Raw genomic sequence first — 22,602 nt, 5'->3', positions numbered from 1 at the left:
TTTGATTAAAAACAGTTTATTATGCCATCACAGGAATGCCCAAGGCAGGAAGGTCCTAGGGAGTGGTTGCTGCAGCTGCCAGCATCCACTTACTTCCATCCTCAACTGCAGAGGCTGAGGGAGCAGGAGGAGCTTCACATTACGGGACATGACTCAGGTTCCCCAACACAAGTGCTGATTTCTATTTCCTAAGGGAGCAGCGAGAATGCATTCAAGGGATTCTTTCAGGAGCTCTGAGTTCAAACAGGCCTCGAGTCACACTACTTCATGTTCTACTTCAAGCTGCAAGTCAGAAATTCTGTTAAACAATAAACATGGTTGTTAAGGGAGAGGCTCTCGGCCCCTCCCTCCTGCCACATTTCTGGGAGGTGTGGGGATATATCAACAACACAGGGGATAAGCAGCCTTGAGGCCTGAGACAGTGGCCACTCAGAAGCCAGTCATCCTGTTGATGGGAGGCAGGGCCGGGCAGGGAGCAGGTGACATGAGGTGAATGTGACTGGCATCAAGGAATGCCAGGATGGTGTGAGAGGCTCTGAACCCAGTACTCTGGAGCTAGAGGCAGGAGAATCAGAACCAAGGCCAGCCTCAGCTACAGAGTTTGAGCATTGCCTGAGTTTCGTGGGACCTGGTCTCAAACACACAAACAACAAAAGAGGGGCAGTGTCCCAGGTCTTGAGACTAACAGAAGCAAAGGTCTAAGGAGGCTATGGAAGAGAGATGTGGGCGGTGCCTGGTGGACTCTGGGAAGGGGAAGATGCTGCATAAGGAGAGAGCCTGCTACCAGGAAGTACCACTCATGACACACTCATGACACTAGTGGTATCTGGTAGATGACACTGCAGGGTAGAGGTGGGGCTGGCTGCACCCTGCAGTGATCAGTTAGCCTTCTCCTCTCTGTTGCTCCATGCATGGGACATTTCTGTGTCAGCCAAAATGTCTCCAAATGCATAGTTCCCCATTCCTACATGTTCTTGTGTGTGTGTGCGTGTGCGTGTGTGGGCATGAGTGTATATCTGTGTCTGTGTTTGCACATGCATGCTATACAAGCTTTTGGTTGCAGCCAACCACAATGAGACAAACAAATGCTCTGAGAGAGAGCATGGCCTTGGGGAATTTCCACTTGGGGACACAACTTTACTATGGGACATTCTACAGAACTCATGACAGATTGAGAGGGTGTCACGTAGCCTAGTCTGGCCTCGCTTCTGAGCTGTACCCCTACCTCCTGTGTGCTAGGATTGCATCTGTATGCCACCATGTCCAGTTTATGGGTTGCAAGGGATGAAGCCCAGGCCTCTAGCATGCCAGCCAGGCCAGCACTCTACCGACTGAACTCCAGCTCCAATTCCACCAATTTCTCTTGTTTGTTTGTTTCCTTGTTTGTTTTGTTTTGGCTTTAAAAAAACACTCTTATATAGCTAAGGTTAGCATTGAACTTCTGATCCTCCTGCCTCCACTTCACAACTGGGATAACAGGTATGCACCATCACACTTGGGTGACCTCAAAATTTTCTAGTTATCACAGATCACCCAGCTGAATTCCAGCTGTCTGGATTCCTCTGGAATTGACATCAGGAGCCCATGAAAAAACCAAGGGTATACCAAGGGCTGGGGTACCCAGTCCCTCACAGGCTTGGGTGGGGTAAGGGGCTAAGTCAACAACCTCCTCACCTGGATTCCACCTAAGGCACCATCTGGAGGTCCAGGGGGTCATAGGGTGACACCCGAATATCTTGCAGCAGAGCTTCTAGATTGTTCCTCAGCGTGGTGTAGGGCGGCCTCTCCTCGTAATCGAGGGCCATCACCACCTTCAGGTACTCCTGCAGGGTCTCTGTGGTCAAGACAACCAAAAGCACAGGTGAGGCCCGAGAGGTGCTGCTTGCAGTCCCCTGCTCAGCCACTGGGAGTCCTTCTATCTGCTGTCCATGTGGAAGCATCACGGGAGCACCAGAGTGCTCACCAGCCAGTCATCACCAGCCCTCACCCGCTTCTCACTGGTATACTTCCCAACACCTCTAACATGGGACCTGCAGGTTCCAGCTGAGGCAGGAATGGAGTGTGAGCATGGTACACAGGAGCCAGGGAGCAGAGGGGAGCCGTGGGCACCACGGTGACCAGCATCAGCGGCAGGCAAGCCCTATGTGAAATTATGTGTCCTTTAATCATTTTTTCTTTTAAATAATTTATCTTTATTTTACGAGCATTGGTGTTTTGCCTGCAAGTATGTCTGTATGACAGGATCTTGGATTTACAGACAGTTGTAAGATACCATATGGATGCTGGGAAATGAACCCAGGTCCTCATGAAGAGCAGCCAGTGTTCTTAACCACCAAGCCATCTCTTCAGCCCTTAAAAAAATTTTCGACCATTGGAAAACACAAAACAGTACTAAACAGCACAAAACAGGTGTGCTACACTGCAGGAAACCATGGAGTTGGCCTGGTCTTGCTGCCTCATGAGACATGTGACATGTTTTTCAGACTCCTATGTTTTTAAGAGTCCATGGCTCCTAGGGCAGAAGGTGCCTTACAGTTCCTGAGAGACCAATAAAGCACTCAGGCCACTTTGTGTTTCTCTGTACGTTCCCTCAGAAGTCAAGGAAGCGTAGAAGCCTGACAGAACAATTGGTCTTAGACATTAATCTTGTGTACCTTGTATAGCTTGCAATTGCACACATATAGATCCTGGCAAATGACACTATATTCGGTTTGTTTGTTTGTTTTTTTCTCCTTTCTTTCTTTCTTTCTTTCTTTCTTTCTTTCTTTCTTTCTTTCTTTCTTTCTTTCTTTCTTTCTTTCTTTCATTGTTTTTCTTTGGTTTTTTGAGACAGGGTTTCTCTGTATAGCCCGGGCTGTCCTGGAACTCACTCTGTAGACCAGGCTGGCCTCGAACTGGGAAATGCACCTGCCTCTGCCTCCCAAGTGCTGGGATTAAAGGTGTGCACCACCACTGCCTGGCTTTGGTTTCTTATAAGGGTATAAAAAGTGTGATTATTCTCAATAAAGTTGTCACAGCCTCAGTCTTGCTGTGACTCTTTCAATCTGAGCCTGGATTAAGTTCTTACAAGTTATATCAAGTAATTTTGGCCTTCTAAGTAAGTGTAGGTGCTTATACCAGACAGCTTAAAAGAAAAGGGCTTTTTCATAATTTAATTTGGGGGCTGGGAGTCTATAAAGAGTCTCACTCTGGCTAGGCATGGTGGCACATGTCTTTAATCCCAGTAGCTGGGAGGCAGAGGTAGGCGGATCTCTGAGTTCCAGGACAGCCAGGACTACACAGAGAAACCCCATCTCAAACCAAACCAACCCAAAAACAAACAAAGTTTCACCTCATAGCACAAGCTGCCCTTGAATTCCTAATAATTCTACTGCCTTGGCCTCTTGAATGCTGGGGAAACAGGCCAATACCATGATGGTACCATTTTGTTGTTTTGTTTTTCTGAGACAGTCTCCATATAGCCCTGGCTGACTTAGAATTCACTATGTAAACCAGGATGACTCAGAACTCACAGAGATCCCCCAGTCTCTGCCTTTCAAACACTGGGATGGAAGGTGTGCACCACCACACCTGCCATGATGGCACCTGTAAAAAATGTATCCATTTTTATGTGTGTGTGTCTGCATGAGTAAGTGTCGTGTGGAGAGTGCCCTCAGAGAGCAGGGTAGTGCACTGGAGTCACACAGTGTCGGTGTGGCACTGGACTCCGATCTCTGCAAGAGCAGCAAACACGCTGGCTGATGAGCTCTCTCCATCCCAATGGTATCCCCTAACATTTATCTATTGTGTCTGTGGAGGGCAGAGCTCAACTTGTACTAATTCCTTCCTCTCACCACGTGGCTCCTGGGGTTGAACCCCAGCCATCAAGCTTGGCAGCAAGGGCCTTTACCTTCTGAGCCACGTCAACAGCCCCACGGCGGTATTCTTAATTTTCAGGTGTATTTATGATACATGTGTGTACTGCTCTGAATGTGCAGGTCTGTGTGTGTTGAATGAGGTCAATAGCAGCTGTCTTCCCTCTCAAGCGTCACTCCCCACCTTCTTTTCTGAGACAGGGTCTCTCACTAACCTGGAGCTCACTGATCTAGCTAGAGTAGCAGGCCATTGAGGCCCAATGATTTGCCTGTCTCAGCTGCTGCCAGCTCTGGGATTTGAAGTGCACATGGCTGTGCAGGCTTTTCACATGAGTGCTGGGATTCAAATTCTTAATATGCTGGATAAGAACAGGAGTGGGCAGTAGACGAAGTGAGCAAGGCCAGCATGACAGTGCTCTTTCCCCACTGCCCTGAATTTGTCGTCCCAACCCCCACACTGAGTGTTACTTCCTACCTCCTGCACTGGCCTTAGACTGCTCTGGGCTGATGAGTCTACCCCATGGAAACCCCGCTCAGCAGAGATAAACCTATCTGGCTGAGGCCCTGGAACTCCCAGTGACTTGCAGAAGGGAAAATCTACACAAATCAGTAAGCCTGAGACCGCGCTGCACTGAAGTACCTGAAGTCCAGCAGAAGAGCCATATACCACCCAACCCAAGCCAGAGAAATGGATCAGAAGTTAACAGACAGGATGTGGGTTAAATTCCTAGCACCCACATTGACTCACAACCATCTATAACTCCTACTCCAGGGGATCTAACATCTCTTCTGGCCTGTACAGGTACTACACACTCATGGTGCACAGACACACATGCAGACAACAAAGTCATACACATGAAATAAAATAAAGCTTTATAAAAAAAATCTGGTTTTAGCTCTAACAAAGGCTACTGTGGGAAGCTGGGGGAGGGAGGTGTGTGTGTGTGTGTGTGTGTGTGTGTGTGTGTGTGTGTGTGGACTCTCACTGCTTATAATCCACAGTTCAGGTGGTAAGTTTTGGAGGAGGGTCACTGGGACCTCCCACTTGCTTTACAAGCGCCTTACTATACAGCACACCCACAGTTCTCATTGTACTTTTAAAAAATGTTAATGATTCATTTATGATGTATGTCTGTTCATGTACAATCTGTGTGTACACTGCCCACAGAGGACAGAAGAGGGCATTAGATCACTCTGGATCCTTCTGGAGTTACAAATGGCTATGAGCTGCTGTGTGAGTTCTGAGAATAGCACCTAGGTCCTCTGGAAAATCAGTACCCCCCCCCCCCCCCACCTCTCTCTCTTGGGTTTTTGAGACAAGTTTCTCTGTGTAGCCCTGGCTGTCCTAGAACTCACTGTGTAGACCAGGCTGGTCTCAAACTCACTGAGATCTGCCTGCCTCTGCCTCCTGAGTAGAAGGACTAAAGGCATGTGTCCCACTGCCCAGCTGCAGTAAGCATGTATTCTTAACCTCTGAGCCATCTCTCTAGCCTTCCTCCCACTAAAATTAATTCATGATTACAAAACCACCGCCCCAGTTTTTAAAATCGTTCTGTGTACATGTATGTAAACATGTTCATGCACACACAGGTGCATGTAGAGGTCAGATATCAGAGAGCCCTGGGTGTTGGTCCTCACCTCCCTGTCTGAAGCAGGGTCTCCTGGCTTGCTGCTGTGGACACAAGGCTAGCTGGCTGGTGAACTTCAGTAGTTCTCTTTCTGCCTCCCATCTTGCTGTGGGAGCACTGGGCTTATAGAAGTGCGTACTGCACCAGCTTCATGTAGACTCAGGGGATCTGAGCTCAGGCACTTACACTGAGTATACCTTCCCAACTGAGCCACCTTCCCAACCTATAATTCAGTGTTAAAGACAATGATGTACTTTCTAATTACAAAAACCCGACCAAAGCCTACAAATGGCCGGAGGTAGTGGCAGACACCTTTGTTCTCAGCATTTGAGGAAGGTGGATCTCTGTGAGTTCCAGGCCAGCCAGGGCTACAAAGCGAGACCCTGTCTCAAACAACAAAATCATACAAGTATTAACGTAAGAAACCTCCACAATCTAACTGTCTCAAACAAGGAAAAACAGGAACCTAAACTGGCTAATACTATTCTATTAAAAAATAACAGAGCCAACAATACGGCTCAGGGGGTAAAGGCACTTGCCATCAAGACTGACGCCCTGAGTTCGATTCCCAGAACACACAAGATCCCCAGTCAAGAGCACTGGAGTTGTCTTCTTACCTCCACACTCACACTGGGACACACAGACATATACATACAAAATACAAATAAATACAAGTAAAAATAAATAAAAGCTAAAAAAAAAAAAGGTATGTGTATGTAGGCATGGTGTTTGCCTGTGATCCCAGCACTCAAGGGGGGGATGACCTGGATTCCCAGGCCAGCCTGGGGAAGCACAGCAAGTGTGAGGCCAGACTAGGTTGGTATAGGAGACCCTGTATCAAATCAAATAAATGCAACGTATAAAGTTCAATTAAAATAAATGAAAAATAAACGTATGTGTAAAGGCAGGGGAAACGGCTCAGTGGTGAGCACTTGCCGGCATGCACCAGCCCTGGATTCCACTCCCAGCCCAAACAACTCAAGGATTATGTATATGGTTTCAACCCTGTTACTATTGGGAGACACTGAATATTTTTACGTTTGCTTGTGTCCGACAGGAAGCATACACAATACACATGCAAGTGGGCAAGCAAGAAGAAAAACATGGTAAAGAAAGGGTCCAAGCCACAAGGCTTGCTGGCACCTCCCCTTTAGGACATACCTGAGGCCCTGTTCCAGCGGCCACACAGTCCCACAAAGAGCTCAGGGTTGTCCAGATACCTTCAGGGAGAAACATATGGGAAGGAGAGTGATGCGTTAAAGATGAAGTATCGTCTAAACACACACACACACACACACACACACACACACACACACACACACACCACTTAGGAAAGACTTCAGGCTCCTGCCCCAAGGCCCCGGCCCCTCTGCCTCTCCAGTCTAGACTGCCAGGCTGGCTCCTATCATTCATCTCACCTCTCCTGCAACCATCGAAACTTTCTCAAGCCCCACCCTCCTGCTTCTCAGACCCCACCATGCCCTGTCTGTCCTGGCTATGGAGCTACTTCAGGCTTCTTGATTCGGTGATTCCGTAAGGGTCTGATAGCACTCTCTCACCAGGCCCAGCGCTGTCCCTCCAAGCTCACAACCTGCTTGTGGCTTCCCCGTGGCCTGGCCTCCATCATGTCCTCCCTGTTCCATGCTCTTAGACCCACAGGCCTCACAGTCCCTCACACTTCCCATTCTACTGTGATGCCTGGTGTACAGTCTGTTTTTGTGTGTCCACCTGACACAAGCTAGAGTCATCAGAGAGGAAGGAGCCTCAGTTGAGGAAATGCCTCCATGAGATCCAGCTGTTAGGCATTTTCTCAGTTAGTGATCGAGGGTGGGAGGGCCCACTGTGGGTGGTGCCATCCCTGGGCTGGTGGTCCTGGGTTCTATAAGAAAGCAAGCTGAGCAAGCCAGGGGGAGCAAGTCAGTAAGCAGCACTGTCTGCACCAGCTCCTGCCTCCAGGTTCCAATACGATGTGGAACTGTAAGCCAAATCAACCCTTCCCTTCCCAGTTTGCTTTTTGGTCCTGCTGTTTTGTTGCAGGATTAGAAACCCCTAACTAAGACACCCTTGGTTTGCCAGGCAGTGGTGGTGCACACCTTTAATCCCAGGCAGAGGCAGGCAGACCTCTGTGAGTTCGAGGACAATCTGGTTTATAGCGCAAGCTCCAAGACAACCAAGGTTACACAGAGAAACCCTGTCTAGAAAAACACACAAACAGGACACCTGGCTTGGCCTTTCCTACCCTGACCCCAGTCCCTGGCAGATAGCTGTTCTCCTCTTAGGACAAAGTGCAGTGGTTGGTAAACTAGGAAGCTTCCCTGAACTGCACTAGGCAGAAACTGCCAGTCCCTTACGGGTGCTTGCATACTCTGATGCCCTAGCAATGCTGGTGTGCAGGAAAAGCCAGGTTTGACTACAGCCCCAGGACAAGCGGGAAGCCAGGAGTAGTCCAAAAAAGTCTTACTTGGAGGATCTAACTTTCCTTCTCTCTCTCTCTCTCTCTCTCTCTCTCTCTCTCTCTCTCTCATCCTTATTTTTTCTCCCTTCGTTTCTCTCCTTTGTTTCCTTTCTTCCTACTCCAAGTGAAGCCAAGCACAGTGCTCACACTTGAAATTTCAGAAGCTGAGGCAGGAGGATTGATGGGACCTGTGAAATGACACCTAAGGTTGGTCTCTGGATTCGGCAGTCATGCAGGCGTGTGCACACATATAACCTCACACCCCACCCAGTGCAATCCTAGAGATATGCTGACAAGTAGGGAATGGCAATGTTTTAGCATTGCTCCTTGGCAGCCCTTGGGTTACTGCACCAAACCTCTCCACATGGCGGACTTCAATCCACGTCATCTCTGCCCCAGGATGCCAGCATGTTCATTCTGTTCTGCACCACGTAGCGAGCACAGACCCTATCTGTGAAGCATGGCCCATTCATCTAAGTCTCAGGAAAGGAAAAGCTACATGGGGTGGGGGCTCTCTCACGGTGTTGCACGGTGATGTTCTCTCAAGAGTTACAGGGAATTGGGGGTGGAATAGAGGACGGAACCCAGGGGAACCTCAGTGTGGAGACTAAAGCAGCTTTACCTCAGTCACACAGACAGGCCCATGGATGCCCTCAGGAAACCAAACTGGCTGACTAGGTGGATGAATTAATGAATGCAGAGACATCAAACACCTGCCTCCCCCAAGCCTACCTGCAGACTCCTGGGGGCACCTGCCCCCATGAAAAAATGCTTTCTCCAAGCTGGGAAGAGTGTATCTCTGTTCACTTATTGCCCCAGGCCACCACCTTCATCTGCTCTGGCTGCTTCCTGTTACATGGCCTCGGTGTCCATACTTAAGGCCAGGCTGGTCACGCAGCATTCCTTATTGCTTACGGCACCGCTATAACTTGGACACTCAGTGCACAGTCTCTGTTGCCAGGACACATGGGGACAGAGTGTGGACAAAGGAAACTAGGTGCGTGCTGGAGACTCGAGGCTCTGCCTGAGACATACGTCAGCACACCAACTGAAGCTGCAGGGCTGTGAACTCCCTGCTTTGTCCCTGATCTACGAAACAGGAGCATTAATCTGTCACTCCTGATCTTTTTGCTTTCCAGCCATCTGTTTACTCCACTGGATTTCATTTCAAAAGGGAACTATTCCACTGCTGTGGAGACAACACTACATGCTGCGGCTGGAACCGGAGAGTAAGTGCAGATATGACGATGGGGGTACATTAACCAAGCAGGCCAAAGTATCCTAAGAACAGGAAGTGTGGCAGCCTGGTGGTGGTCCCTTGACTGCTCACTCTTTTCTCAGAGATCTCCTCTTCCCAGGGTCCAGCTAACACTTCTGGACACAGCCAGGAAGTCTGACCTCTGTTAGAACCTCAGTCTCCTGTGAAGGCCATCCTGGACGATCCGGGTTCAGGACCTTCAGGGATTCCCCAGGGTTGGTGTCTGCTGTCCTTGGTGCTGAAGCAATACCCTAGGGACCTAGCAGATGCCACATTTCCTCACAATAGAGCAAGCCCCACGATCAACATCAAACCGTCCTTGGTGCTGAAGCACACAGCATCGTGCCTCCTTTCAAAGCCATTTGTGTGGTGTTTCCAGTTCCAAAGCAGGCTTCCTGCCGCTATCCTAGGTGCTGAATGGCAGTTCGGAGGCACCGACAGGAACGTGTAGCTGTCGTTGGTGCTGAACGCCAGCACAATGGCTGCCTTCTATCCTTACCAACCACTTAAAGTACAACTGTCAAGATGTAAAGACTCACATGCTGAGGCCAAGGCACTAATCCTGGAAGTATGGAGGCAGGGTGACTGAGTGGAGGTATAGGCCCAAAGACTACAGCCTGTGAGTAAGTTGTGGCATGTTGCCTGCAATGAGCATGGAATCCTATACAGACTATGTTTACTCCCTAACTGTTCACAGCTTGTGACCCAGGTGCTACTTATATAGCAGTTTACAGTGGGAGAACACCAGGGCTCACAGAAGTCAAGGTACTCACCCAGTACCCAGAATAGTGGGCCAGAAGCTAATCCTGGGTGGCATGGCTTCAGAGCCCAAAACTCTCTCCTGCTGGAATGCACGGCAGAGAATTCACTTGAGGCGCCAGAAGGCTGTGGCTCTGTGAGTGGCTGCCTACCCATCCCTTCTGCTTGTCACTGGGGTCGGAACTCTTCCCCTACCTGAGGGGTGCTTGGCTAGTGCGGGGTGCTGCAGACCTTTATACTCACTTCTGCTTCTGCCTAGTTATCTCTTCGGTGTTGGGAAGGCAGTTTGTCCATGGCAAAGACCCATAAAGCCACTTGAGCATACAGTACCCCAAGGTCTGAAGATCACTGCGGCGGGAGGGCCCTGGGGAGAAAAGGGGTGAGGTGGTGGCTTATTCTCACTGTTCCACCTCTTCATGTGTCTGTCCCCAGCTCTCCACTCCAGCTGTGAAACAGTCTTAGCCATCACTGTTCAGTCCCCAGCCTCCCTTATACTCCCCAAGACTCTCACATACTCTGCTGCTGTCATCCACTCCAGCACCCCACTGCCCTATGGTTCATCCTCTGTTAGTTAATACAGTTATCCAAGGAGCCCTGGGTGCCTGTGCACCAGGCCTAGCCTCTTATCTCCCAAATACTTCATTTCCCATATAGTTAAGCAGGGAAGGATTGTGGTGCTGAGCTACCTCATCGCAGAGGAGAGGAACAGGGCAATATCCTTTTGCCTAACTCACTCTTAAGATAGCTGTGTACTAAGTTGTTTTCCCTCCTGTCCCCAGTGCAGTACAGGCACCTCTTATGCTCAGCATGTGTGCAGGCAGATGGATGGTCGTGACACTGAGATTCAAGAAAGAGGGGCTGGGGAACCTGTGGAGGGCTGTCAGCCCTCTTTGCACATTTTCCATGGATAACCTGATCCTCTTGTTCAATGTTTAACTCCCACAAGACCACAAAGACCTCATGCTACAGCAGCAGATGGCCCCCATTTCTGCACCTGCCCTTCCTAGGTGACCCTGAACAGTACTCATCATCTCCCAAGTCTGCCACAATGGAAATCTGAGTCTCTGGAAATATGAGATTCCTGTCCAGCTGCCCACTGTCCTGGGTTCTAGATCCCGTATCCCCACTACTCAAAGGCCACCATGCAGTCCTCCTTGGTTCTGAAGAAGGGAACAAATCCCTCACATGGCCATGACACTGCTATATTCCCAGTCCCCACCACAGCACCTTTATGCTCCTCCAAATCTGGTATCTATTACCCATGATCAAGAATGTGGAGGCCATGGGTGTGACCATAACATGTAAGAGGCATGTCATGGTGGAGCCCCTCTCACCGCATCCCTTGTGCACATCCACGCTAATGAATTCCAGGTCCCCGTCGTGTGGACTCCTGCTGCCTTCTTTGTAGGCCACGTGTTTGCCACCTGGGCAGTATCGGTAGGTGAAGCCATAGCCCACCAGGGTCACCTGTGGATGGGGAGGAAGCACACAGACCTGAGGTTAGGGCTGCAGTGTGGGTACAGATGCCTGTGTCAATAGCTGCCTACCTAACCCCAACAGTTGTAAAGACGACGACTTGGGGATGACTACTGATTGCAGAAAGCTAGACATAAATTCAGCAACATCCTTACTTTGGGTCCAACATTATAGTGGACCGAGTGTGGAGTGGGGACTTGTCACATTACAAAGGCTGGGAGTAGAGAGCAACAGAGGGAAAACAGGGACAAGACAAGATACGTCTTTGGCAGGCTGGAGAGGTGGCTGAGCAGTTCAAGGCACTGGCTGCTCTTCAGAGGATCTGAGTTCAATTCCCAGCACCCCCAGGGCAGCTCACAATAGACTGTAACTCCGAATCCAGGGAATCCTATACCCTTACAAATATACACATGCAAGTGAAACACTAATGCTCATAAAATTAAAATAAATAGATCTTAAAAAAATACACCCTTGAAAGACACGCTGTTGGGCCCCACTTCTGATTCTCACCACCTCGTAAAGACAACACCAAATGATGGCTCCAGCACTCGAGAAGCCTCGTGTGGAGCCAGAGCCCTCTGATCAAGGCTCACACAAACCCCAACTCTGAACACTGAGCTGGGGACAGAGCTTTCCACACACAGCTGCTTTGTTCTCTCAACCTGGCTTGAACTCCTAGCACTCACCTGCCTCAGGTTCTACAGCACCACCATGTGCCTTTGGAGAGAGACTCAGATCCAAATGCTAACATTGTTTTTGGAGACTAATAAAGCCCAGGCTAACCTGAAACTCCACACATAGTTGAGGATGACTGAACATCTTTGTTTTGTTTGAGACAGGGTCTTTACACAGCTCTGGATATATTGGAACTCACTATGTAGTCCAAGTTGGCCTTGAACTCAGACATTACCTGGCCCTGCTCCCTATTGTCACTCTCTAAATGCTGGGATGATAGGTGTGTGCCAATGTGCCCAGCGTATGTATGCCACAGATGGAACCCAGGGTTTTATACATGCTAGGCAATGGAGCCACATCCCCAGCACCACAGAAGTGCGTGTGCATGTGTGTGCGTGTGTGTGTGCGTGTGCATGTGTGTGCGTGTGTGTGTGCGTGTGTGTGTGCGTGTGTGTGCGCACGTGTGTGTGTGCGTGTGCATGTGTGCGTGTGCATGTGTGTTGGAGGGGTTCGGCTCTCACCTGGCTCAGATCCTCTGGATTCACAAAGACATTCTCAGCTGTCAGGTTTCCGTGAACATACTCGTTTTCATGGAGATACTCCAGAGCATCCAGCTGGAGGAAGAAGGAGTTGAGGTGGTATGACAGAGCAATGACAAACAGGAAAGAGGCAAAGCTGTCAACCTGGGGACCATCATTGTGAATGGAGTATCCTGCCAAGTTCTAGGGTAGCATTCACTGTGGTGGCATGCCTGTGAAGAATTCAGCAGTCAGCTGGTGTCTGGCTTTCCCTCTACCTTCTGTGCTGACTTAACGTTCCCCTACAGCAATAACCAGCACCCAGCACTGTCAGAGTTCTGCTAATTTTTCTAAGAGAGAAGGCAAATGGTTAAGCCCTTCAGTGAGGGTTCTAGGTAGGAGGTCCGGTGCTGAGCTACAACCCTCCCCAGGAGTCCCTGCCTGTCTGCCCAGCTCCACCTTCTACACAAAGCTTTGGAGTGTCTCGAGGTTCATCTGGGTATCAGTCACACCCTGCTTCTCTCCAGACACCTCCTTGATCCTGGGGCTGAGCTGTCTGTCAACTACCACTTGTTCTTCTGTCTTCTGTCTCTCCCTTCCCTGGCCGGGATGCTCTGCAAGCCCCACCTTCTTCCAGCTGAGCTTTCATCTTGCCTCTGATTTCCTTACTGCAGCTCACCTCCACATGGCCTGAGGGTCTTTCTGCCTCACCTACCCAACTTTCTCATGGCTCCCCAGTACCCCGTTACTTACCTGGTAGTCACTTGCTGTTCTCTGCACTGACCCCCCACCCACTATACACTGAGTTAGAACAGTTACCTCACCCAACAAGCACATCACCCCCTTGGTACTTATGTCACTCCAGTGGTGTGATCTGACTCCTCCTTCATTAAGCACAGGTCATTTCTAACAGCCAACTGTTTGCCAGAGCCCTGTCCACCTAACTGTGAGAATGAAGTCATGAAAACAGGATTGGCTGCCTTCTGTTCCACCCTAGCCAGAGAAAACTCGGTATTTGGTGACTAGTGAGCGCATGAATGAGTGAATATAGGAAGGAGTGAAGGAGTAACGTCTTTGTACAAGCTGTGGTGGTTTGAGTGAGATGCCCTCCAAATAGTCTTGGGTATTTGAATACTTGGTCCCCAGTTGGTGCAACTGTTTGAGAAGCACTAGGACACGTGGCCTTGTTGGAGGATGTCCTGCCATTCCCATCACACCCTGCCGTGTTTCGTGGCTGTAAGACCTGAGTGCTTGGCTGTTCCAGCTGCCTGAGGGCTGTTACTGCCACTCTGCCATCGTGGACTCACCTCTCTGGAACGGGAAGCCCAAAGCACACTCTTTCTTAAGTGTCGTATCACAGTAAGAGAAGAGTAACTAAGACAGCCTTGGCCCAAGTGGTCTCCTTGGCCATCACCAAGGTGGTTTTGTACACTACCGCCATTCCTCATCCCAGCACCTTGCTAGTTCCCACTTATCCTGAGAGCCCAAACTCACAAACCATGCCCTGCACCCTCTGTTCCAGGCTGGACCTCTTGGTTGTTCTTATGGGGCATCATCATCCACCAGGCTAGATCACTGGCATTCTGTCCTCTGTGCATCCATGAAGATCACTTAATCAGCCTGATGGGGAAGCTGTGGGATGATTTTACGGTACGTACCAGCCTGCAGGCCACCTGCAGCACACATCTCTCTGAAACCACATGCTTTGGGTTGTCATCCAGGGCTGACTGAAGGCTCCTACCCAGGCAGGGGAACACTAGGAACCTAGAAGACAGAGGACTTAGGGAGCTGGAGATGTGGGATGCCAAGCCCTGCAAGATATTCTACAGAGACTGGGAAGGGCAAGCTAGGACACTTGTCTCCACCAGTGCTAATCTACGGCTGTGTGTTGCTGCCACTAGGTTCACTGTCCCTCTTTCCTGTAAGTTCTCATACTGCAGTTAAGGGGATTGAGATACCTCACCCCTTAGTTCTCACCCAATCCATAAACAAGCCCATTTGCTTGTACCAACGCCCCCATCCTGGTTCTCCGCAGGCAGGGAGCCTTTCAGGTGTCTCTTGGCCCTCACTCTCTGCTGCTTCTCCACTTTGCTTTTTCCCCTTTCCCTCTGCTGCCCAAATTGAATGAATGAATGAATGAATGAATGAATGAATAAATGAATAAATGAATAAATAAATAAATAAAATTTAAAAAGCACAGTTACAGGGAAGTGGGACTTTGGTCACCTGCTGCTCTGCAAGTCAGGCTGAATAAAACTCGTTTGGCAAGCTGGCCCTACCCTAGTCATGAGGCATAGTCCCATCCTGAAGGAAGGCAATCCAATCCCTCTTTGTCCCCCTGAGAAACACCCATTCAGGCAACAGAGGGACATCGGGTGGGGGTGGTGGGAGCAGGCAACACATGAGGAGGCTCTCACCTGTACTTGTCCTGGTGAATGCCAAAGCCCACACAGGTGGGGATGGCGAGGAGAGGGACCAAGCACTGCTTCTTCCACTTGTTCACTGCAGGGGGCAGAGACTCAGGGTCAGATCAATGGTCAATGCCAGTCCCAAAGGAACAGCCTCTGATTAGGCCAGAAACAGAAAGAACCAAAACCAGACTCTGGGTCTCTTCATCGGTCCTCATTGGTATGACAGGCTTGTGGTTGCCAGTGAGAAGAGATGGGGACAGGTGGGCATATGTGATCCATGTCTACAGGTGACTTCTGAGCAAGCATGCACAAAGCTGGCATGAGGGGAAGAGGGTAATCGTAACAGGGCAGGGCTCCAATGGGCTCGGTGGTAGAGTGCCTGCCCAGCATGTACAATAATCTCCTGTTCTCAGCACTGAATACAAGCTACTGTGGTAGAGCACACTGGTAACCCTGTTACTCAGGAGTCCACGGTCATCCTTGGCTACACTTCTAGTTCAAAGAACCCAGGACTACATGAGACTGTGTCTCAAAAACAAAGAAGTGATGATCAGGGTGATCTTTGAGTATACATGCAAAGCTGTTAAGATTGATAGAAGTCTAGACAGCCACAGCATCACTGGGCCCCTGTGCTAGAGCAGAGGACTGTGTGTGTGGAGATCTGGCCAGGTACAGGTGGCCAGGGGAAAGCCATGGGGCTGGCATTTCAGCTACTACCTAGGACGTAAATCCTCCCCACCAGGCCAGTCTCACGGCAGCAACACAACAGGACTGAGTGCAGCTGGAGAGAGGCAGAGCATGCAGGGTGGCATTTTCACAGATTTATACAACCCAGATCCATGGCTCACAGAACACAGAAAAATTGTGTGGCCACCAAGCATTGTGAATAATTTGGTTTTAAATGTAACCAATTTGGTTAAAAGTTTTCCTAACAATTTTGGATGTCACAGCCAGCACACAATGTTCACGACAGTCACCACTTGTCTCTCAGAGCTGCTACAGATCAACCCCACCTGTCCTCCCAGGCTGGAGGACTGAGGGTGATGGGGGCTGGCTTGTGCATGCAGGTGGGATGCACACTCAGGTCTTTGGTCACATCATAAAATACCTCGAAGATCCTGTCACCCAACCCAACCCCCCTGCCCAGTTCCTGTGGGATACCTTGCAGAGGCTTGGCTGCTCTCTGAAAGAAGTTCTGCTCATTGAAAAGGCGCCCATCCTTGGAGTCCTGAGGGTGACAATAGAGCAGACACTGTCACACCGAACTCCCTTAGACAAGAGCCACAGATTCCCAGAAGACCTCACTGCCACATCAGCAGATTCAGTCTCATCCTGTCCTACAGCAGACCCCGCTCCTGGAGTGCCATGGCTGAGCAGGCTTTACTTCCCAGTGCCCAGCTCTCTTTGATTATCTTATGGCAAAATCCATACACTTGCTTCCAGATATGTGGCCCTCAGCTAAAACCTTAATTTTCTAGCCTCCCTTTCAATGAGGCATGGTTTCATGATCAAGTTCCAGCCAATGAGGACATGACCAGAACTTCCAGATCAACCTAGTCTATGTAGTGAAAACCTGTCAAAGACAAACAAACAAACAAACGTGCGTTCATATCAGAGGCTGAAGAGACAGCTCAGTGGTTCAGAGCACAGGTTGCTCTTGCAGAGGACCCAGGTTTGGCTCCTAGAACCTATTATCAGGCAGCTCACAACCACTTGTAACCCTGATTCTAGGGGAGCTGGTACCCACTATTGGCCTCTGTGGGTGCCAAACATGCAAGTCAGTCAAAATACTCATACACATAAATAAAATACATATATTCTTAAAGACTGGGTCTTTTTCATATATATCTATATACATGTATCTATCATTCATACATACATACATACATACATACATACATACATACATACATACCTATGAATCAGTCTAGCCTAATTTTTTAGTTATACATAGTACTCTTGCTTGGTTCTTATGACCACAGTGCCAAACACAGCTAGGTTTCTGTCCAACATCCTTCTCCCTTTCTCTCTTCTCCTGGCCTCCCTTCCTTTCCCTTTCAATCCCACCTCTATATCCCCTTAATTTTTCTAGGACATGGCCTCATATATCCAAGGCTCAAACTGTTGATGTAGCTGAAGACTGTGAATACTTGATCCTCCTGCCTCCACATTCTAAGTGGTGGGATGACAAGCATGCAGCACTCCTGCTTGTGTGGTGCTGGGGATGGAACCTGGGACTCTGTGCATGCTGGGCAGGTACGATACTGACCGAGCTGCATCTCCAACCTGACTCCTTTCTTTTTTCTTTCCTGCTTCTTTCTCCCTATTTCTCTCCACTCCTTTCTTCTCATCTGTTAAGTTTGGAATTCAATAGCTTCCTCAAAGGCTTGCTGATAGAATCCAGGGACAGTGCAAGGGAACCACTTAGCTGGGGTCTGTCACCCAGGAACTCTGCGGCAGTGGCACTAGGCCTCAGGGTTCCTGCACAGACATATTCCACCCCCACCCCCACATTCTCTTTCTCATGCTCTCACTCTCTCCATTTCCTGGTTGCCACAACAGGAGCTGCTCTTGGCCACACCCTTCCCACATGATTGACAAGTGAGCTGCATTGCTTGGCAACGCTTTCTCTATATGGCAGACTCATATTTCTGAAACCATGACCCAAATAAATCCTTCCTCCCTCGATGTGTTTTACAGACATTTTGTCACAGTGACAAAAAGGTGACAAATACAGTATGTGACAGTCACACTCTATGTATGAAGTGGGCAGCAGAGGGCAGGTAGACGCAGAAAGCTAGCTGTACTGATGCAGAAACTTGAAGCTGACGGGGGACAGGATTCCATGGCCAGGAAGCAGCAGAGGCAGATGTAAGGACAAGCCTCATCTCTGCTCTCCAGAATGAGGAAGGAATGTGCCCAGAGTCACATTCCAGGAGCACCCTCTTTTTAGGGTGGGTTCCGCAGGCTGCACCAGGGCTCAGAAGTCAAGGATTAATTTAAAAAGTCCCACATCTGCCTTTCTGGGGTGCTTGCTCCTGGACCACTCACCAGTTTGAGTGAGAATCTCCACTTCTGGGTCCTTGATTCACAGGAGACAACACAAGTGGGCTCAGCTGTGGAATGGCAAGAGAGAAACATCAGAACCAAAGGGGAGTGTCAGAGCCTGATCCCCAAGCTGCTCAGAACCAAGAACCAGTTCTCTGGTTCCCATGGGGAAGTGCGTACTTGGTACTCAACACCTGTCCCTCCATGTTTCCTGTCTCCCCATCTTATCTTCCTACCTCTCTTCAAAGTACCAAGGATTGAATCTAGAGTCTTGCATTAGCCAAGTATTTGTCAACTTGACACAACCCAGAGTTAACTGGGAAGAAAGTCTCAATGAGGGACTGTCTATATTGGTTTGGCCTGTAAGGGAGTGTCTTAATTGATATGGGACAACTTAGCCATGTGGATGGCACCATTCCCTAGGTAAGGGTTCCTGAACTGTTAAGAGTGGAGACAAGCAGATCACAAGTAAGCAAACATGCATCCAATTTTTCTCCTTGTTCTTTAAGGTTGTGACTAGCCCCCTGGAGTTCCTGCCTTAATTTTTGGGTTATTATGAACAAGAACTGTGGGCTAAATGCACCTCCTTCTCCCCTAAGAGGCTTTCTGGCAGTGTTCTAACCCTCCACCACCTTCACCACACCCTGAGCCCTGATGCCTCATCGTGACCATCAACTTGATGGGCCTGAGGAGAGACAAGGCTGGGCAAGCCAGTTCTGCATGACTCTGATGACTTCCAGAGATGTTGAGGTCCTCAGGGCTCTGACCTTAACAGTGCATTGATTCTTTGAAGGATGCAAATATAATGGCATCACTGGGAGGTGGGGCTAAGCTGGAGGAGAGAGGTGACTGGGGCATGTTCCTGAAGGCCACCCCTTGCCCTGCTCACTCCCATAAGGCTTTTCTCTGGATACCGAGTCTGAGCTGCTCTATGTGGCCTCCCCCACCCCACCCCAAGCCCTAGCCCATCTTTCCTCCTTGGAAAAGTTGCTGTCCTTGGGCATTATACACCCCTTGTCCTTGTGGTACTGCATTGCCTGGAGCATCCCTGTGCACTGGGACAGACAGTGTGTACCTTCATAGAGAATGCCTTGGTCATCCCGGGCCTGCAGGGTCCCGAGTGTCCAGTGCTTCCCATTCTGGTCTGTCAGCTCGGTCCCTGTGGGCAGAGCCTGGAGTGAGGTGGTCACCCGGGTCCGCTTCAGTGTCCGAGGGCTCAGCCTGTTGGAAACTGGGCTGCCTTTGGGGGTCAGGGGTCTGCTCCAGGTGCCTGCAGGGATGACCCGATAAAGAGAGAATAGAGAGAAGCAGTGCCCAAAGCACTGTCCCTGCTTTTGTTTAGGAATTCTTCCTGACCTCCCACAGAGCAGAATCTTTGTTCCACAATACTGGAGACTCGTGAATCAGGTTTGGACCCCTCCCAGTGTGTTGAGGATTCTGACTTAGACATAACCTGACAGAATTGAATCTGAGATGAAGCAGTCAAGATAGATAGTGGGGCCAGAAGAGATCGATGGCTGGAAGAAGTCAAGCGAAGCTTACTGGGGACATTAGAGAAGGGTTTTACTGGATACAGACATTCTCCCCCAAGTATCCTGAAATGGGTCTTGGCTATGTGCTGATCTCTGCAAAGTGCCCAGGAATGTGTTAAGACTCAGGCTTGATCTTGAAGGGCCCCCAGACAGGCTCTCTTGCCCAACAGTATCTGGTAAGATACAAATGGATCCTGTATGGTTCTTTTTAAGAAGAATATGCAGGCCAGGAAAAGAGGCTGCAAGGAACATGGAACCATGACTAATATCAGTGATGAGTGGATCAATGAGGGCGTGTATACCAGAGGTGGCAGAGTCCTCAGATAAGCCCACATGCTCAGGAAATACTCCAAGAGATCAGGCCTCTAAATGGTCAGGGTGAGTGAGTATGATGGGCCAGCTGGAGGTTAAGTCAAATTGGTTTGAAGGAATAGATTAACAGAGCTTAGAGGTGGACATCCCGCAAGTGGCATTTCTGTTTACTGGGGCATAGAGTTAGAGATACAGTATGTGTTGCTGCCTTGTTGGAGGAAGCATGTCACTGTGAGGGTGGGCTTTGAGACCCTCCTCCTAGGTGTCTGGAACCCAGTCTTCTAGCAATCTTTAGATGAAGACACAAAACTCTCAGCTCCTCCAGCACCATGCCTGCCCGGATGCTGCCATGGCCCTGCCTTGATGATAATGGACTGAACCTCTGAACCTGTAGACCAGCCCCAATTAAATGTTGTTTTTGTAAGAGTTGCCTTGGTCATAGTGTCTGTTCAAAGCAACGGAAACCCTACTAAGACAATGTGGTTTAAATTTCAGACTTGACATGGCTGGAGAAAGAATTCGTGAACTGGAAGATAGAGATGAAGAAATTACTCAAAAACTGAATGTGATGGCATGTGCCCATAATCCCAGTACTCAGAAGCCTGAAGCAGGATGATTGCTGTGAATTCCAGGCAAGCTTAGGCTATATAGTGAGAACTTGTCTCAAACAAACAAAAAACCCAAACAAAAGAAACTGTCTAGAAAACAAACGGAATGACAAATGACAGCAGATGGAATAGGTGCTGTCTGTGGACTGAGGAAAGTCAGGCCGAGGCCATGGTCCCAGAGACCAAGAGGCCATAGGGCCACTTGAGGGTATAAAAGGTTTCTGTGGGGAGAGACAAGTATGGGACACGGGGAAGATGCTGGGAAGAGGTTCAAGGCAGGGAGGGATGACTAACTGATGTTTCAGTTGGAATAGCACTAGTCTTTTCTTAACCATTGTTTTAATTTTTAGATTTTATTTTTAATTATGTATATATGTGTTTGTGTGGGGGCTGGGTATTTTCACAGGACTACAGTGGCTGTGGAGGATAGAGCAGGGCACTGGATCTCCAGGATCTGGAGTTTCAGGTGGCTGTGAGTTGTCAGACACGGATACTGGAAACTGAACTTGAGTGCAAGCACTCCTAACTGCTGAAGCATCTCTCCAGCCCTTGTCCCCACCCTGCCAAATAACCTGTCTTTGTCTCATCCAGACAAGGACCAGTCCCAGCTCTCACCTGTGGCTCTGTCAGGAGAACTCAAGGTGTCATCAGATCCAGAACTGTCACAGTCAGAATGGAGGGAGGATGGGAGGGAAGTGACAGTGTGTGACCACTTCACTTTCTTGGGGGAGGTTTCAGAACTGGAGTTCAGGTCTCTCCTGGAGCCTAAAGATGAGCCAAATGCAGATTAGAGTTCTGAAGACAGGGGCTTCCATGTACGCTCTGTGCTCAGGGTCAGCCGTGCTTTCCTCTGATTTTTACAGGACAGCTCTGCTGTGTCTGCTGTCCAGTGCTCAAAAGTGCCTGGTTCCTGTGGTCTCTCCTCCACTGGCCCAGCCTCTTTTTTTTTTTTTTCATCTTTCATCACTTGTCATTCTGGTGTCTTCTGAGCAACTTCTTTTTTTGAAAATGTTAATTGACTGTATTCACATTATAAAACAATTTGATACACTGAAATACCACGGTGTACCTGTGGAGGTCAGATGGCAACTTTTGGGAACCAGTCATCTCTTTGTACTGTGGCTTCCAGGGGTGGAACGAAGTTCCTCAGGTTTGTGCAGCAAGCACTTTCATTCTTAGATCTATCATGCTGGCCCAACAATTTGTTTTTGTTTGTTTAAGAGAAAGATTTTCAGCTGGGCAGTGGTGGTGCACACCTTTAATCCCAGCAGTTGGAAGGCAGAAGAAGGCAGATCTCTGAGTTCGAGGCCAGCCTGGTCTACAGAGTGAGTTACAGGGCTGCCAGGTCTACATAGAGAAACCCTGTCAAAAAAACCAACCAACCAAACAACCAAACAAAAAGAGAGAGCTAAGGCCTTCTTATATGATAAATCTTAAACTCAAGAAGAGTCCAGTTGTCCTTCCTAGGCCTCCTAAGTGCTGGGATTACATGTACGTGCCACTGTGTCGTGCTTTTGAATAAATTCCCCAGCTCTTATCTTCTACTTGAAGTGGAAACTTCTACTTTCTTTGGAAAGTCAGTTATGTCAAATGATGTTTTGCTGGGCATACAGGTGAAAAGGATGTCTTGCTAAAGCAAACACGTGAAAGACTGTTTTCCTGAAGCAGACAAAGGTGAAAGGAATGTTTTAACACAGCAAACTCATTGTAAGGAGTAGGCCCTTAACAGGACCAACTCCATTTTGTAATAGGAAACTTGTAGAGACAAGTCTGGAAGTGAAGTTGTGCTGTGATAGCCAGACATGAGTGGTTATCGCAGTGCACGTCAGCAGTAATGCCAAATCAAGCATAAAAGAGAAGCCCGACCAGAGCACGTCATCACACTGGTAACCATGATTACCTAGGGTGATCCTCCACCAAGCTTCCTCAGCTCCTGATCACGAAAGAGTTAACTGAGAGAGCGATGCTCCCACTTGGTCTACGAGGTCAAATTAGCAATTCAACTAGCTGGAAGCTGCAGCCTGACACACACACACACACACACACACACACACACACACACACACAC

At 49.1% G+C, this 22,602-nt stretch overlaps 1 protein-coding gene across 2 annotated transcripts in view; it reads right to left on the bottom strand.

Moving 5' to 3' along the window:
• Vrk3 (VRK serine/threonine kinase 3) overlaps window positions 1-22,602 on the bottom strand; it is a 30,160-nt gene continuing 7,558 nt past the window's right edge. Inside the window, exons 4-15 of one of the 2 annotated variants that reach the window (XM_028788837.1) lie at window positions 21,150-21,299; window positions 19,158-19,352; window positions 18,086-18,150; window positions 16,196-16,262; window positions 15,041-15,125; window positions 14,282-14,387; window positions 12,627-12,719; window positions 11,214-11,421; window positions 10,198-10,318; window positions 6,644-6,702; window positions 1,675-1,834; window positions 1-298 (exon numbers count right to left, since the gene is read on the bottom strand). In XM_028788837.1, coding sequence (XP_028644670.1) covers window positions 1,686-1,834; window positions 6,644-6,702; window positions 10,198-10,318; window positions 11,214-11,421; window positions 12,627-12,719; window positions 14,282-14,387; window positions 15,041-15,125; window positions 16,196-16,262; window positions 18,086-18,150; window positions 19,158-19,352; window positions 21,150-21,299 — 1,298 coding nt within the window. In that variant the 3' untranslated portion in view covers window positions 1-298; window positions 1,675-1,685. The remainder of the gene's footprint in view (window positions 299-1,674; window positions 1,835-6,643; window positions 6,703-10,197; window positions 10,319-11,213; window positions 11,422-12,626; window positions 12,720-14,281; window positions 14,388-15,040; window positions 15,126-16,195; window positions 16,263-18,085; window positions 18,151-19,157; window positions 19,353-21,149; window positions 21,300-22,602) is intronic. The other variant, XM_028788838.1, reaches the window with a different exon arrangement.

Source organism: Grammomys surdaster, unplaced genomic scaffold (assembly GCF_004785775.1).
Source record: "Grammomys surdaster isolate TR1022 unplaced genomic scaffold, NIH_TR_1.0 125769, whole genome shotgun sequence".
Classification (NCBI taxonomy): Eukaryota; Metazoa; Chordata; class Mammalia; order Rodentia; family Muridae; genus Grammomys; species Grammomys surdaster.
This window is presented reverse-complemented; position numbering and strand designations above follow the sequence as displayed.